This window comes from Tinamus guttatus, unplaced genomic scaffold (genome assembly GCF_059628265.1).
Source record: "Tinamus guttatus ecotype Peru unplaced genomic scaffold, ASM5962826v1 Tinamus_guttatus_pri_ptg000104l, whole genome shotgun sequence".
Lineage (NCBI taxonomy): Eukaryota > Metazoa > Chordata > Aves > Tinamiformes > Tinamidae > Tinamus > Tinamus guttatus.
Window position 1 is genome coordinate 4,660,725 of NW_028288638.1, and position 17,908 is coordinate 4,678,632.

The window sequence follows — 17,908 nt, forward strand, 5'->3', positions numbered from 1 at the left end:
AATTTGTTTTCTTCCCCCAAGGAATTTGGTTAACTCTTTTCTTTCAATAGTGAGAAAACTAGATATAATTTATTTGAATTACAATATTTTTTTCTGCATGTTGGACAGCACATATTCATTGTTAAAACAAACCTTCTAGAGTCTGATTTATCTGTATCTGTTTTACACTAGTCCTAACAATAAAACTTTCTCAAATATTTCTATTCCATTTTTCTGATATTTTGAAAGGGGGAAAAAAGAAAAACAAGCAAACAAACATCACCTTCCTGACTATTTGCTCAGTGAGTGTTATTAACCTTTTATAGGTACCACAAGGCATTAAAAATGAGGATGCGATGAAGACAAAAATCAGGACTACCAGACTAACTAAAAGCACAAAAACAGCCTGGAGAGCTACCCTCTACTCTCTAATCTTGAACCTTCTGGCAAAATGACTTTCTTGCAAAGCATGCAAGTGCTACAGCACTGCTTTTAATCAGACGATATCCTGAGTGCTGTCTATGTGCTAGTTTCTCTACTTTCTTGGATCTCCCACTGTTTAAGCCATTGCACCTCTAGCAGCACAGATAACTCTGTGAATTAGCACATCAGAGTTAAAACTACAACACTAACAACGAGAACAGGAATTATTTTTACACCTATTTTAAGCCAGCTTTATTACAATGATATTATATGATAAAAATATGTGAATGCAGACAGGGGGTGTACTAACAGTTAATGGAAAAACTAGTGGGAAAATGCCTTAACCTAGATAGCAAATATACTATCTTTCTGTCTCAAGCTTTAAAATAAAAGGGAAATTGGCCAGTTGTTTTCATATTCATTTGGAAAAATGGTATAAGTATATGCTCTTTTTTGGTGTCAGGAAAAGTTACAGAGTATAGTGGTAAAAAAAGCAAAATAATATTGAAAAACAAATCTGATAATACAAATTACTATGAAAAAGAGCTTCAAGGCCAGATGAAACAATTACAATCATTTCATACAGTGCTACTCAAAAAGCAGGCTCAGACTCCCGATAACAAGCACATTTCTCCTTGAGTTGGCAGATTTGTGCTGCTTCCCCAGCACACTGTGCAAAAGCTTCAAGCTTTGTGCTTGGTTAGGGAGGCTGGACCCTGACACTTAAGAAAACAAAGTATATTTCTGCAGAGTTTAAAGTTGTAAAGACAGTGCAAAGCATGTTGCTGGGCTAGTATTCTGCTGCAATTGTACTTTCTCTCCTGCCTACAGAACACAGGGTCTAAAAAGTGATAAAAATATAGGAAACCTGACCCAATCTGATAGCTGAATTCTGCGAGACACTAATAATCACCTAAAGAATCCACATTAGTCTTATCAACAGAAGAGTCTAAAAATGTTTAAGGTGTACTTAACAAGACTGGATGCAATAAGATGAAGCATTCAGTGACCCTATTCACACAGAAAACTAAAAATGACTCTTTGTCATCATAGCAATATTAAATTAGTTGCAAAGTCCTGACACATATGCTAGCATTCAGCACATGGTTAAACACTTCCAAGTGCTAGAAAGTCATCAGCACAAGCTCATACTACCAAAAGCATTTCCAACTTGAGCAGAAAGGATTATCAACACAATACACAAACAAAATATATATGTATCAACTCTATAAACCAAGCAATTGACTATGTTAAATAGCTCACAAATCAAGGAAAAAAAGAAAAAAAGAACTGTCAATAACTATTTTAACCTGTTAAGAAGAAACATGCATTTTTTTTAATTGGACTTGACTGCCAAAACTGTTTAATTTCATCAGAACTGGGGCATCTCTGCTGAGAGATTTTGGGTCCACATCCACAAGACAAAAACAAAGAAGAAGGAGAAAAAAAAAAAAAAAAAAGGAACAGTGATCTGATCTTAAGAATGCTAAAGCCTGGAAGCCTGAACAAATAAACTTACAGAAAGGAAATCAACATGGAACAAAAAAGCATGAGACGCAGCAGTGCTTTTGATTTGAGCTCAGAATCTTAGCTGCCTACACTTAAAGATACCAGTGACATTTCCAGAGCCTCGGGGAGTTGCACAGTGCAGTAATGGCTACCTTCAGATTATTTTACCAAGCAGCTACAGCCCCATGTGAGCGCAGGGGGCGGGGCTGGAAGGAAATGATATTCTCACGCCAGCCAACCACAGGCTATAAGCAAAAATAGAGCGATTCACATGAGATAGAGATCTGGGTGACTTTCAGCAACAGAGACACAAAAGTGAAATACACAGTGACCGCAAAGGCAGCTGCACTCATGTTTACATTTCAAATACGAGATCGGTCTGTAACTATAGCTTCAGAGTGTCGCATTACAGCGGTCTAAGCTGAGACACAAACTTTTTGGCTAAACATTGACATGTCAAGTTTTTGTACTTTTCTGTAGTTCACAAGCATCCCCAAAAAACACTTTATGCAAATACTGTCCAAATAACTTCCTATTATCAATCAAGTTTAAACAAGAATATAAAGTAAGCCTTATACTGTAAGGAGTCATTACTATCTGAAGCTGCTGCATTCTCCTTCTTAGGCTTGAAACACTTTTGTATGCTTAGAAAATATGCTCTGTCTGCTTCTTTGACCAGGGACTGGGGGAAAGAAGATTAGAAAAAAAAGAAAACAGACTACAAAGAGGAGAATGGGAGGCAACAAGAGACTATACCTGCAAACCTGACAGGTGAACAAAGTAAAATTACTAGTAAGATATCCAATCTCATTTTTAAAAAAATGTATTTACCCTGGGTGTATCTACAAGCATCAAAACATGAAATAATTCTACTTTTAAAGCTGCAGCATAATGCTCTTCTAGGTCTTGAATACATCAGGATATTTAAGAAATGTATTTTTATTTATTTCTCCAAAACAAAAAAAAAAATCTGAAAATCCAAAGCCTGAGAAATACTGATAAATAACTCAATACCCACCCTCTCCCTCCAACTAGTATTTTCTTTCTTCAAATTCCCAGAAGTTGTCTTGAAGAGATCACCACTTATCTGTTATTACTACCACTTAATTATCCTGATATTGAGTGAGCTGCATGTACTACCGTTGTGCCTGCTATACATAAATACCAACCTTGGTTCAAGTATGTAAGAGTTTCATCATGTAATTTTACTGCTGGAGATGTTGCAGCGCACATCACATACTGAAAGGGTGGATGTTTAGGCTCATCTTCTGGTGGAAGGCTGGAATCTTCCTGTTTAAAAATAGGCAGTGCCAAAACATCACTGAAAAGAAAAACAAAGAAACACTGTGAGGCTGTTGGCCCTGCTTTGTTTTAAGATTAAGAACAGCTCGTGTTACTTACAAAAAAAAAAAAAAAAACTCACAGTAGACTACATATAGAATTTTGTTGCACTGACTTCATTAATAAAACCAATCTGAGTGGTATCCACCAAGACTTTAGGCTTCGATGCATGCACATTGCTGATGGAGCTAAGTAGGCAATAACATTTCACCTATTTGATTGCCTAACATAAGGCAGCTAATACTAATGTGTGTACTTTATTCCTTGAAATGATTTATTCCCAAAGTAAATTAGGTTGTAAAAATCCTTCTCCCCATTCAGAATAATTACATCCAACCTACGAATTCTCTTGGCACTGAAGATTTCTCAACCCTGTTATTAGGCTTTAGGGTATTGAACAGGATAAAAAATGTTAAGCAGGAAACACTAGTTATAGAAAGAATACATAGCAAGATTTGTTCAGTTACGGAAGGCAATAAGATGATTGGAAAAAAAAATGGAGGTGTAAAAATGGAGGCTGACACCAGTACAGGCTGGGGACTGACCTTCTGGAGAGCAGCTCTGCGGAGAAAGACCTGGGTGTCATGGTGGACAAGTTGACCATGAGGCAGCAGTGTGCCCTCGTGGTCAAGAAGGCCAATGGGATCCTGGGGTGCGTTAAGAAGAGCGTCTCCAGCAGGTCGAGGGAGGTGATCCTGCCCATCTACTCAGCCCTGGTGAGGCCGCATCTGGAGTACTGTGTCCAGTTCTGGGCTCCACAGTACAAGAGGGATGTGGAGCTGCTGGAGAGAGTCCAGCACAGGGCTACAAGGATGATCAGGGGCCTGGAACATCTGCCCTATGAGGAGAGGCTGAAGGAGCCGGGCCTGTTCAGCCTGGAGAAGAGAAGGCTGAGAGGGGATCTAATCGGTGTCTATAAGTACCTCAAGGGAGGCAGTGAGGAGGATGGTGCTGGTCTCTTTTCACTGGTGGCCACTGATAGAACTAGAGGTAATGGCCCCAAACTGAAGCACCAGAAGTTCCACAGAAACTTAAGGAAAAATTTCTTAACAGTGAGGGTGACAGAGCACTGGAACAGGCTGCCCAGAGAGGTTGTGGAGTCTCCTTCTCTGGAGACCTTCAAAACCCGCTTGGACGCAGTCCTGTGCCACGTGCTCTAGGTGACCCTGCGTGTGCAGGGGGTTTGACTAGATGACCTCTAGAGGTGCCTTCCAACCTCAAGCATTCTATGATTCTAAAGTTTCAGAATAGTAAAGAGTAAACCAGGCTTTCCCCAAACAGAGGTAAGAAAAGCAGCTTCACCACCAACAGTAAACATTGGTTTTCCACCTTCTTTGAAAATTAGTTTCCCAACTGAAGTAAGATTTCTTTTCTGACTAGATACATCTGCCTCACACCTGCTGGTTCAGTTTTTCTAATCTAAACATGCATCTCTTTCACATTCACCTTACTTGCACCAATCACAACCACAGGATTATTTTACAAATACATTAAAATTATGCCTTACATGTACTGCACTGCTATTTACTCTTTGCACTCTAGGATTTATGAAGTAAAATTGCTCCATTCTGAGAGAGACTGTGTTTTAAATAGAATTCTGTAATTGCTCTTGACTTCCAGCTCATACATGGATAATCAAAAGACAACATTTCCAAGCAATTTGTCTGTGTCATAAAAGTTTAAATATAGCACTGACTTAGTTTTAGATATGAGGAGTGCAGCTGCTTATGCCCCTGGTTCATCCCAACTTTTCCTTCTCAGCCTAAGTCTCACATAGTGCTGATAAGATAAAGGGCAGCTACATTATCTACTACCCCCCAGTTACCTGAAAGGAGCTGGATTGACAGGAAAGAAGAAAGGCTTCTGAACTGTGAAAAATTTAAGTTGTCAATGTCTGCCTTTGAGTGCCCCCAAAAAGTAAGAGCTAGAGCAGAACAAACCGAGCACCCAAAATGGCCTCTTTCTGCCAGGAGGAAGCCTCTGGAGATGTTATTAGCGAGAAGGAAAGCAGGCAAAGACAGGAAGCAATCCTGGCATAGCAGTAGGAGCCTGCTGAACCAAACCCTGTCAACTGGCAAAGCCTGGGACCTAAACTGGAGCCCAGAGGGGACTTCGCACCTTAACCACCTACAAAGGATGGTAACAGACAACTTCCAGATGCGAGAAGCAAACATCCGAAACAAGAGTTTCTACATAAAGACAAAAGGAACAGCAGATGCATAGGAAGGATCAGAAGATTTCCCACGAGCTCAGGGTATTTATTACTCCTCTAGGAGACTCAGACGGCCCAAGCAGATGCTTCAGGCCCTGATGTGCTGCAGAGAGCAGCCAAGCACACTGCAGCACAAGAAACAGCACTGCAAGAAGCCCTTCCTGGGGCTTCCTGAAGTCACTTCAGCGTTACACACCTGAGCTATAACACGCTTTGGCACAGGAAACACCAGCTAGTGTTTTTATCAAGAGGAACTTTAAAACTGAAGGAACATGGAAACAAGTACAATGTTTAAAATACACACACAGGAGTAGAAGTGCAATAAGGAAAGAATGCAAAATATGTCACCAGATATCTCTTGATGAAGTTCGGCAGTACTTGCTTTCCCTAAACCTTTTAAAGATAACACAAAATGCAAAGTCTTCTGCCTAAATATGGAAAAAAATATTTTAAGCCTTCATTTTCCATCCATGATTTAAAAATAAAAATGCATCCATTCTAGCTTAAGAACACGCAGAGTGACTGACAAACTAGTTCAATTAACGGATAATGCACTGGAGACCAACAAATACAAAGGGAGGAACAAATTAACCATCTTTAACAGTTCTAGAGATGACTATCTTGAAAATGACAAACTACATACGACCACACTCATAAAGGGTATGGAAACCCTAAATGACATTTTTCCCCATTTAGTTTTACACTAACTATATTACAGAACCCTCCAAAATAAGGAGGAGAGCAGGTCAGCCTTCTCAGTTCCATCTCTTCTTACCCCAGATACGATTTCTGCCCATGGCTGGGCCCTGCAAAAGATCTCTCCGCAGCAAATCACAGGCAGTCTCCATGTTCAGGCACCCTGCAGCATCCAGGCATTTTCCTACCCAGCTGGTGGAGCTTTTGCTTACGCCAGCCCAATGCAGTTTTACTGCCAGCCCTGCTCATGTTATCTAAGATAGCTAAGGAGCTCTGACCTAGACTGAAGCTCTGGCTGGCAAAGCTGCCTAGATGGAGGTGACCCAAGGTTTCCAAAACAGCTTCTGTGGAAACAATCTCAAGCTAGAGGAGAAAAGCGCTTTAAGAAACAGGTTCTGCTTTTTCTCTACTCATATAACTTTTGATCTTGGGAAGTCAAAGAATAACTTACCTCATTTTTCCCACCTAAATGAATTTTGAATGATCACAAGTAGGCTGTTCTCTGGGAGGCATAAAAGAATGGCAATGTTTTGAAGGAGAAGCGGCATCTTTCATTAGGTTGGCTGATACAACTTGAAAGGACAGATATTATTAGAATCTTTCAAGGTTTACCCTGCTGATAAAAGAAACTCTAAGATCAAAATTTTGAAGCTATTAGCTCCTATAAGAAAACTCTTGTCTAAGTCCCTCAGAAATTGTTATCTAAAACAGTCAACCTCCTCCATCCTCCCGGACGAAGAAGTTATTCCCAGAAAAACACAAACAATCTGTGTTGTCCACAAGAACAGGTTGTGATTAGGTCTCCAAATCCAGCCTGGGCTATCTATGCTAGTTCTAATAAACAAAATAGTACATGAATATGACTTCAGCATTCAAAAGTAGGAGTTTTCAAGAGGAAACAAGGGCGCACGTAACACCTGAACTGTGTCCTCCACCAGGAGGCTTCTTGTATGATGAGCCAGACTATTTTGTGTATCCTAAAAAAGCAAAGTACAAAAAGCCTACAAAAAAGCAAGCATTTCCCCCATCTGTGAGATGTGGTTGTCAGCCAGAAAAAAAAAAATCACTCTCCTTTCAAAAACAACCTCTTCCCTCCCCATCACATTTTCTAATGCATTACGAAAAAAAACCCAAAACAAACAACAAAAGATATGGTCACAAAATAGGGGAAGTTTTGTCATCAAAACTCAAAATAACTTTGCACTAATCATTTGCCTGATCTGTCTTCTGGACATTACACTTTTGCATTGAGTACTAAAATATCCAAGAACACACAGGCCTTTTTAAACTTTAAACCATTAAACCATGATTTTCAAGTGCAAACACTTTGAGAAAGATGCATGAGCTCCACGCCAAACTTGGAACTGTTAATCAGCATCAGGGAAACACAAAGAAATGGGAGAGATGATACCTCCTAACCCTTCTCCTGTGCCCAGGAAAGCAATGTAGAGGTGAGCCAAGACCACCAGCAGTAACTGCTAGCAAACACCTTCAACTGAAGCACCCAGAAGTAACGTGGCATAAATGAGAAAGTGGAAATGTAATGGCTGCTTCTGGGAATCCGAGAAATTATCATAATGGAAACTCAACTGGTTGAAGGCCTCAAAAAAACAACAACAACAACAACAACAACAACAACAACAAAAACCCAAACACACACACACACAACAAAAACCCCCACTTCCTAAGCACTTGACAGAAGCAAAGGAAAGCAAGGCTCTAAAAATAGCATCAGTTCACAAGCAAAAACCCCCTGGGCTCTCTACCTACTGCTCCAACATAGGCAGCTGCTCTAACTTGCACCCGCTACCATATGGTGTAAGGGGGAATAACACGTAGATGAAGAGGCTACACTGCCCATGGGCAGACACTCTCACTCCCCACGTGAGACGAGAAGGAAACACTGCAGTTGGTTATGGCAGCTGAGCAGTCGCTTCCTGAAGCCCTACACTCCTCTCCTTGCCCTTTTACACGCAACCAGCCATCCAGCTGGGGAAAAAATAATGGCAAGGATCTAGAACAAGAGGTTTGTCACCCAACATGGGCATGCACAGCTCATAACCAAGACTGTTCTGCGTATGGTAACAAAGCTAAGAGGTTTAGGCTTTGGAGGGGTGTGTCATTTTTCCTTAAATCACTGCTTCTTGAAAGGTATTTGCAGATTTGTAAATCTGTACACAAAATCAAGCTCAAGTTGTAAACAGTACATAGTATTTTGTTTTAGCTAGAGTCAAGTACTATTAAAAAAAAAGAAAGCTTTCTATTTATACATGGAAACAGAATACATTACAATCAAGTATACTACTGAAATTGAAGCTTTTTAGTTTATTCTCCAGAAAATCATGCATACATCTTAATAAAAAGATTTGGGGATTCTTTAGGTAATCGCCTCTCTTAAAAATAAATAACTAAACAAATAATAAGCAATGGCACAGTATCAAAAAGTATGAGGATTGGGGGAGTGTGCCTAAAATGTTAAGACAAGAAGTGCTATGACACAGTCATGTTAAACAGAGGCCAAATAAAAGATGTCAAAGACCTAAAAACTGAGAGAAGCTGCCAACACTCTGTCTTCTTCACTTGAGAAAAAAAAAAAGTGAGTTTAGGATAACAGTTCCTTGAATCCTAAGAAGCAACCTTAATAGTTGCTTTGTTTGCTTCACCCTAAATTTTGGGCAACCGCTGATGCCCAAAGCTCCTTCACCACCAAAGGCTGTAGCCAGTTCTCCACGGCCCAAGGGAAAAAGCCTGCAGCGCATTTCACTTCTTTCCAGGATGAACAGCAGCCTGTTAAATTCCCTAAAGGCAACGCGTGCTTTTGGAGGATTAAGCAGTATCCAACTGACTTGATTTTCTGAAAATGGAAAACTATTTATATTTTTAAATGCATTTTGGTACATCCTTATAAACAGACTTCCTATTTCAGAGTTAAGGGCTACATTTTTTTTTCTATATAGTTCAACAAATTTCAGGTTTTAATCCATATACGCACACAGACACCAAATTAGCTATTCATGTAATAAGCACCACGTTCCCTGAAAACAGGCCTCAATTTCAGCACTACAGAAGAAAAAAAAATAAAAAAAAAATTAAAGAAATTCATACTAAGCTTCTAAGTTACATGTAAAAAAAATAATCTTAATAGATAGCAGGTAGCTCGGGAATATTTTGATATTCTTGCAGTAATGCCAAATTACTTAATTTAAATCAAAGATTTCATTTTATGAAAAAAAAATCTGTAATTTTACTACAGAAATCGCATGTAACTCCTTTCAGCCTTTCTGCTGAAATAACCTCCATTTTTAATATTGCACAGCAAAGACCAGTATCCCCACAGCTACACAGCTCTTGCTGGGTTAGGAAGATACTATTGCTGACCATGAATATCATAAAGTATCTTGAAGAAGCCCCATGAGCACCTTAAGTCTATACAACATATTCATTATTAAATGAGGATAACAGTAACACCAAAACTCAACCATTACAAACAGCACAAAGCTTTTCTGCAGGCTGGGGGGAGGGCGGGGAGGGTGAGTGGCTTTGATACAAATGACAGCAACTCGTAAACTGTGATCAACTGAATCACTATTTCCTCTTTATAGTCAATTTCTTCATTGCCTGAAAAGATGCTAGAACACAAAAACTGGGCTTCTAGATTTTTTAAAATTATTTTAACACTATTTAAAGATGTGGGAATCCACAGGGAAATTTTGTCCTCTTCCACATTATCAGCTTCCTTTTAAGAAAATTGCAAAGAAGACGAGCAGTTTGACAGATGCCCTACTATTACATGCCCTAACCACCATTATGCAAAAAGGATTCCATTTCTGTGCAGCTGAAACCACTATATGTAACTCTGAATGGAGACAAAGTAATTACACCTTTTTACCTAAATAGCACTGCCTTAAAATTACAGGGCTTGAAACTTGTGGTGACCTTCAAGGCTCAGGTAACACTGCCAGAAGACACTCATCTTTCACACAAGACAGGCCAGCAAAAGGATCAGATGCCAGTGTTAAACTTCTTGGGACTTGAGTCAAAATGCTGAGTAAACTTGTCAAAACCTCAAGATAGAACCACTCCTACTGTCTTAAAAGTAGCTTCCGTTTTCCACACCAAATCACTTGGTAACCTAAACACTGCCCAGAACTGAGATAAAATGTACTTATTTCAAACAGGTATGGCTTTATCTTAACTATAAAAAACAGCACACCCAAGCACTGTTTAAGCAACGTAAGAAACAACATTAAGAAACGTAATCAACTTGCCAGCTGACTAAGAACAGAACAAAGCTACACTGTAGGAAAAGATGGAAAAAAAGGGATCTCTAGAGATGCACGCCACATGGAAATTCAGAATAGAGAGACAGAGCAAAGTACAACGCTAACCTATCAACAAGCACGATGCCACCTTGCCAAGAAATAACACTTCAAGACACTAAATACACAGTAGCTATTAATGGCTCATGATGAGCCAGAATCACCCTTGCTGACTAAGGAGGGGCAGCTTTCTGAACCAGTGTCCAGATCCCTAACGGAGACATGCAGCAGAAGCCGTTCCCAGAAAAGTGTGCACAGCGCCAGCGAGGTGTCAGTAAAAGAGAAAAGAACTGATCTCCCAAGAGGAAAAAGGTGGTCATCTTGGTGGCGGCCGCCCTCCCTCGCCATGGAGGCACCTCCGCCATGCGCCGGGTGCCCACGCGGGGCCAGCAGGCCGGAGCAGCCTCCCCACCACCCGCTCCGCGGCGCTGCGCGGGTACCTCATGCTGTAGGCCCCAGCTCCCAGCTCCTGCCCGATGCCCGAGAGGCTGGCGTCGAAGTCGTGCACGAGCCCGGACTCGATCACCTCATCCATCTTGAGCACCCACGCCATGTTTCGCGGCGCCCCGTGCCCCCGCAGGAGGCGCCGCGCGGGGAGGAGCCGCTCGGCGCTGGCGCACGGGGCGAGGGGGAAGCGCAGGGAGGGCGGGCGCTGAAGGAGAGCGACGGGCAGCGCCCGCGGCGGCCCTTTCCCCGCGGCACCAGCAGCAGCAGGAGGCCGCGGGGGGGCTCTCAGCATCCTGCGCTGCCCCGGCCGCCGCCGCGGGGCGCCGGGGAGCCGGCGGCCACCTCCGCCGCGCGCTTCCCCGCCGCGGCCCACACGCAGCTGCGGCGCGGGGCCGCCGCCCGAGCTCCGGCGCAGCCCTGCGGCGCCCCCCGCCGCATCCTCCGGCGCGGGGAGGCGGCGGCGGCAGCCTGGACCCGCCGCCCGCCCCGCGCAGCGCCGCGCTCACGCCAACATGGCGGCCGCTCCCATCCCCCGGCGGCCGCGGGGGCCGGGCCGCAGCGCCCGCGCCGCAGCGCCCGCGCGCGCGCCCATTGGCTGCCCTTCCTCAGCGCGGCCAATAGGGAGGGGGCGAAGAGGGAGGACAACCAATGAGGAGGCAGGTCCTCACGCCGGGCGCCGGCACCAGGCTCCTCCCCTGCCCCCGCCCGCGCTGGCTCCCATCATGCATCGCTCCAGATCTCTTCCTTCCTCCCTCTCGACCCCGCCGAGCGGGAGCGCCGCCGCGCGCAATGCATGCTGGGAGGTGCCTCGCCTGAGCCAATGGCGCGAGCCGGGAGCGCTGACGCCAGAGCCGTGCAGCGAATAGCGGGGGCTCGCGGGGAAGCGGCGCCCGTGATTGGCTGGAAGTTGCGGCGGCCGCGGGGGGTTTGGGGGCGGTGAATAGGCACGGGGGGAGAGCGGGGTTGCTGCTGCGGAAGCGGAAGGGAGGGCGCTTGATCCCTCCGCTGGGCGGAGGAAGTGACATCAGGGCCGCCGCGGGGCAGGGCGGGAGCGCGCGGCGGCCGTTACGCGCGGGCCGTTGAGGTGCGGCGGGGTTGCGGCGCAGCCGCGCGGAGCGCGCGGATGGTGGGGCCGAGCTTGTCATCCTGCGCCAGGAATCTGCTGCCCGGGGACGTGTAACTGCGGCCGTTCTCCGTCATGCAGCTGCTCTATGCAGCGGCTTCGTATTCTCCAAGGAAGGGATTCAGGACCCAGCTGAACGCGCAGCGACGAATTGCCATCAACGCTAGCAGCCCTGCACTTGGAAAGGAGGAGGAGGGAGGGGTGCAAGAGCCCCTTGAGCGGCTGCCCTAGACACCCTTAACCTAGTAATACCGTAATACTAATGACCCATTATGGTAGCAATATAATTACGATATCTTAATATGATAGCAATTATAATTAACGACCCAAAGTGCTAGTAATATAAATGACCTAAGACCAGCTATACAGAAAGACTCTAAAAAACTCAGTTGTTCAGAGGATTGCTGGATAATTTTACTAGGAGTTGAAACGTTCTGCCTAGTGAGCAAACCAGAGAGAGCTGAGACAGCACAATATATTTTGTGCGTATAGGAGTACACTTTAAGCAATACTGGTCACTTTTTCTGTGCTGTTTTGAAGATACTGCTTTGCTTCTGCTGCTGTAGCAGATTTCAGAGTTCCCAGGCCTGGCTGCAGCCAGAAGAGAATTTTGTCTGCCCTTACAAAGAGTCCAAGGACAGGGAGACTTGGGAAGAGGGCGTGAGGTTGTGGTCCAGTCACTTACACGGACACTAGCTGCTTTTGTGAGAATAACTGAAAAGTACTCCATGCAAATCGCCTCTTTTAAACCTGGCAAAAAGGCAGCAAGGCCCCAGGTGTAATTTATTATTGAGACAGAAATATTTGTCAGCAGTTCTGAAGAAGGATAACTACCCAGATGATGGGGTTATTAATCTCCATGACTGTTGTGGAATGGTTATAGTGCAACAGGCATGGATACAGGTCAGCTCAAAACCTTATGGTATTAAAAAGTTAAACCCAAAACTCAGACGTTACTCTTGAGGGAGGCATTTGTAAACCTAAAGTTGGCTTATAGAAACAAGCCTGGGTACGTTAGACCCAAAAGTGATACAGAAGAAGGCTGGTCACCTGAGAGTGGTGAGATTTCTGCTTCTGACAGCCAGAGGTAATTTAGAAGCAAGATCAAAGACTAGAGAAGCCAGACCCGGTTTGCTGTACCCACAGCAAAACTGGTTTATCCACTTGCCATACCCTCTTTTCAGCCTCGCTGTTTGGGTCACTGGAAACAACTGGGGTGTTTGCCACACACTTGCATTTTCTAAGCTTCGGATCACCCTGACTTTTGTGTTGCATTTACTTGGTTATATAAAGCCCCACTGCAAAATATCATAAGTTTCACATTTATGAGGACTCAAATACAGCAGTACTTCTTTTTAAACCCCCAGACCATGAGCACATTTCTAACAGCATCATCCTACTCGACAGTTCCACAAGAGCAGAAGTAATACTGTGATCCAGAACTTGGTACGAGACTTTACCAACAAACAAAAATCAAAGCAGATTATTTAACACTATCATGTTTACACACATTGTTTTTAGCCAGAAAGTGTTAAAGGTTAAAGCGGAGATGGAATCACATTATAAATTGAGATTTTAATGTCAAGACTAGCTGGAAGTTCTGAACTAGCCTTAGGTTTTGGCAAAAGCTAAGTCATTTTTAGTTACAAGAAGGAAAAAAAAAAGAACACCAGACACAAATAATATTTTAGCCATGAAGTAGTAAGTTTATAGCTTGTATGGAGATGCTGATGCAATAAACTACACATTGCATCAGAATTTCAATGCAAAATCTCATAATATAAATCCAGACAGCAGTTAACAAGAAGCTCTCATTTTCAATACTACAGATTAATTGAGCTTCAGTAAATAAAAGACAATTTTTATAGCACTAATGAAATACTGAGGTATATGACTCTGTATTACTTGGTAGCAGTTTTAAGTAGAAGCTGCAGCAGGAATATGAAAGATAAAACATAAGAAGTTAACATGAAGCAATGAACAGTTTCCGTTGCTCATGGGTATGGTGGCATTGTTTGTACAAACTGTGAGACTAGAGCAAAACAAATCTCCGCATGGTGACTGTGCTGCTCAGCCTTTTCCTAAAGGGTCAGGGGTCCTCAGCTCTGCTGAAAGCTTGAGAATTAGCAGAGTACATGCATTCTTGCAGATGTGCATACGTATATGTACACACATATACATGATTATTATTTAAAATCATCCCCAGCCCTTCATCTCTTACCGCAGGTAGCTGCTGCTGGTGGTGGGGTACTGCTGATGGTAATAATGCTCAGGCTGGCTGTGCCAGAACAGCATTTTGGGATGAGATGAGGCGTTGTGCTCAACTGTGAGATGGTCACTGCAGAGAGAGCCAAGAGGAAACAAAAAAAGCAAATTCAGGTTAAAGCTGCAGTTGTTCTCCTCTCACACCTTTATGCTTAGGTTTCTTAAGCACCTCCACCTTGGAGAGGCATTTGGTCCTTTGTTAGGTGATCCATGGAAGTGCTTGGACAGTATAACCTGCATAGATGGGACTGAAGAGGAGAAGAAGAAAAGAAGTAGCAGGGATATACAGTCATCTCTGAGTCATTAAGACAGACACGAAGAAAGTCATTCCTGCCGTTGAGGAAGATCAGGGGAAAAAAAAGTGCAAACACTGTCCAACTACGGGGAAACTATTTATTCCTTAGGCCAGAAAGACTTCCTCAGTGTAATTTCTTGCATTTGATTTTCAACGTTTCTCTCTCAAGTTACCAGTTACCTCCCAGTTTCAGCATCCATTGGGGGCTACCATTCACTTGAAACTGAGCCTCCAGCAAGGGTTGCTGTTACATCCAGCTAGAGCTCGTCGCTACGCCCATCAACAGGGGGAGAGGGAGGGCTGGCAGCTCAGCTCAGCTTCCCGCTCCGTGCCCGCTCCTGGGAGTCCCGTTTGGACACGACCTCCTGCTGGCTGCTCCCGGGCCTCGCTGCTTGCCCAGTGCAGCAGCCAGGATGCTAACTTCTGCTTCACCACAAGCAAGAGGAGAAGCATTGACTGGATCCCGCTACTCGGATACCTGGACAGATAGTTGAAGAGAGTTACCTGCAGAGGGCAGCCATTCTGCTCAAAATAGAAACGAACCCTGACAAAGAGAATTTTTTGTTTGTTTGTTTTTGAACACGCACAAAAAAGAAGTTCTTACACTTTATGGAAGGAAAGACAAGGAATACCTTTAAAACGACAATCTAATATCTAAACGAAGATCAAGATTCTGGAAAACACAAAGCAACTATTTTGTTTTAGAGTGATAGTAATATCCAGTAATCGCAAATCTTCAAACAAGTAAACAATGTTTTTCCTCTTTGAATTTTTATTTTTTCCCCCGCTGCAGGAGGAATTTGTCCTTTAACCGACTGCTCTTACTCAACATCAAGCAATAAGAAAGAAAGAGGGATAAATAATAATAAAAGAGGAACTGTAGAAAAAGGAAGAGAGACCCACACACGACACACTCAGGAATCAGCACTGCTGGCTTAGTGATCCACAGAGGTTACTCTACCCAAGGAAGCTCAGGGAAGATGGTCAGAACAAAAACATGCTCATGGGCCTGAATTCATCCTCGATCCAACAAGGATGAGAGCTGGAGAAATGTCGAGGGTCGTTTTCCACGTAAAGATCTCTGTGCAACAGCACACTGTTAATAAGAGCCTTACAGGAAATGTCAAGGGCTGGATGAATTCGCATTCCTTGTTCCCAGTGATCACTACTGCTTTATTTATTTATTTAATAATCAAATTAATTTGATTTCAGCAACTATAGAAAGCGTATATAGCCTGCTAACCATTTTGCTGCATTTGCTGGCAAGCTGTAAAATGAAGTCTCCACCCCTGCACTGGGGAAAGGTGTTACATGTGAACAGGATATTGGGCATGGAAGAACTCCATTTCCCGTGGCATTGATTATCCACAAGAAAAGGACTACAAATCACAAACCATTTTCACAGCCTTCCATATGCCTACCCATGTGTGCATGTCACACACAAAAATACACTATGTAGGTGTGTACATATGCATATACACACACACATATATATGTATATATATACACATATTTACACATACACACACACTGTGCACCAGGTCTTCACTTTTAGCTCAGTAGACTTTGTTACATCCTCTTCAGAAGAGGAACTTGAATCACTGCTGGTGTTTTTAAATAATGGAACAAACACAAAACATCAAGTTCTAGGTTTGCTCTCCTAGCCAATCGGGCAGCTTGTTGTGGTTGTAAATAACCATCCAAGAAAAATGCAGGCAGGCAGGCGGCCTGGGTTTGGCCAGTGTTTGTGGGTAGAGAGGAGAGGGTGCAAAAGCTGCCCCCCCTGGTAGTCAGTTCCAGCCTTTGCCCACATCAGGGGCCTGCCTGAGAAAGGGGCCTGTTAATAGAGCTTCAGCTATTACTGCAGGAGCAGAGAGCTGAGAGCAGCACCTGAGACTGCAGAGACCGCCACAGAGCACAAGGGCATCGCTACAAACACACCTATTCAGTCTCTTCATTTACTGACTTTTTAAGTATTGTGGGGACTAAAAATACACTTGTCACTGCTTGATCTGAAGAAGCTACTGCTGCCAGGAGATGCAATATTTATTAGCAGAGAAAGATTAAGTAATTAAAGCTAGTTTTGCCTTATGTGCACTTGGCTTAGTTTTTGAGTCCCTGCTTCTCCCGGGTGGCAGAGGCCTGTGCTGCGCGTGCTCCTCGCGCTAGACAAGCCGCCCCAAGCCCTGCGTGACCACGGAAGCTGCCCTGTGCTGCTGCCGCGACCGCTGCTCCGGGTGGCCTAGAAAGGCAGAGCGTGATGGCCGGTGCCTTCCGCACAGAACGCGCGTTGCTGACCTCCGAGGTGACAGCCACTGCTGTCCATGTGCACACCCATGTATCCATGCTTATTCGTACATTTTATGGCAATAAAAGCTTTATAATGCAATTGTGCAATTGGACAAACGCCACAGTCCAAAAGATGAAAATTGCAGGTTCCTCCTACTTGGGAGGAACCATTGCCCCCTCCAGCTGTGCAGAAATAAAACCCTTCCTTGTGCTTTCATCTGTCCTCCGCAAATACAACTCAGAGTGAACTCATTTCCAACCCAGACTGCTTAGGGACAGGTGTGCCTTCACCACTGCCTGTTTTGCCTATGTACCACTGTGTTTTTTAATATCTTTGTGAACCATTCTTCATCAAAAGCAGTCATGAAAATCAACTGAAAATTTGCAAGTATCTGCTAAGGCAGCAGCGCTATGCTGGGCTTACTGCACAAGGCCTGGGGTTCAGAATACCTGAAGTAACAAATGAAACATGTAGAAGAGATGTTGTTATTTAAACTGGAAGTAAGCATATAGAAGTCAGATACACCCAGCATATACTACTTCATTAGTTTCTTCTCTTTAGTCTTTTGAGTAACCTTCATTGCAAAACAGCAAAGCAATATATAGGTAAAACTTCAACTATAGCATAGATTTTTTTTTTTTAATCAGGCGAAACTTCTCAGGTTATAGTTTAATTCTCTTATTTTTCCTCGTAAAGCACTGTTTATTCCCCACACCCCTCTCTGCTGCCCTTGACTAACCTCTAGACATAAAGGAATGTGCTTACAGTCTTGCAAGTTTGGGGACAAATAAGGTGAGTTTTTAACCCTCATGCTGTTTGTTGTTAGGGAGTTTTTTGTTGTTTGTTTCTTAGTTCATAATCCGCCCAATAGGCACTAAACAAACCTCTGTGAAGGAGCACTGTATACACAAGCAACATAACACTATTTATCTAAAACATCTCTTGCTCTAAGGCTTGTGTATTGCCTGCAAAGTCAAGCCTGAAATTTAAGGTAGGGAGACTAATGGGT

The 17,908-nt window shown here is 43.5% G+C and overlaps 1 protein-coding gene across 3 annotated transcripts in view; it reads right to left on the bottom strand.

The window, feature by feature from the left end:
• UBP1 (upstream binding protein 1) overlaps positions 1-17,908 on the bottom strand; it is a 45,680-nt gene that overhangs the window by 18,915 nt on the left and 8,857 nt on the right. For 2 of the 3 annotated variants that reach the window (XM_010211613.2, XM_010211612.2), the window contains exons 1-2: positions 10,920-11,207; positions 3,081-3,232 (exon numbers count right to left, since the gene is read on the bottom strand). In XM_010211613.2, the coding sequence (XP_010209915.2) occupies positions 3,081-3,232; positions 10,920-11,032 (265 nt within the window). In that variant the 5' untranslated portion in view covers positions 11,033-11,207. Of the gene's footprint in view, positions 1-3,080; positions 3,233-10,919; positions 11,208-14,270; positions 14,388-17,908 lie in introns of those variants that run through there. The other variant, XM_088520916.1, reaches the window with a different exon arrangement.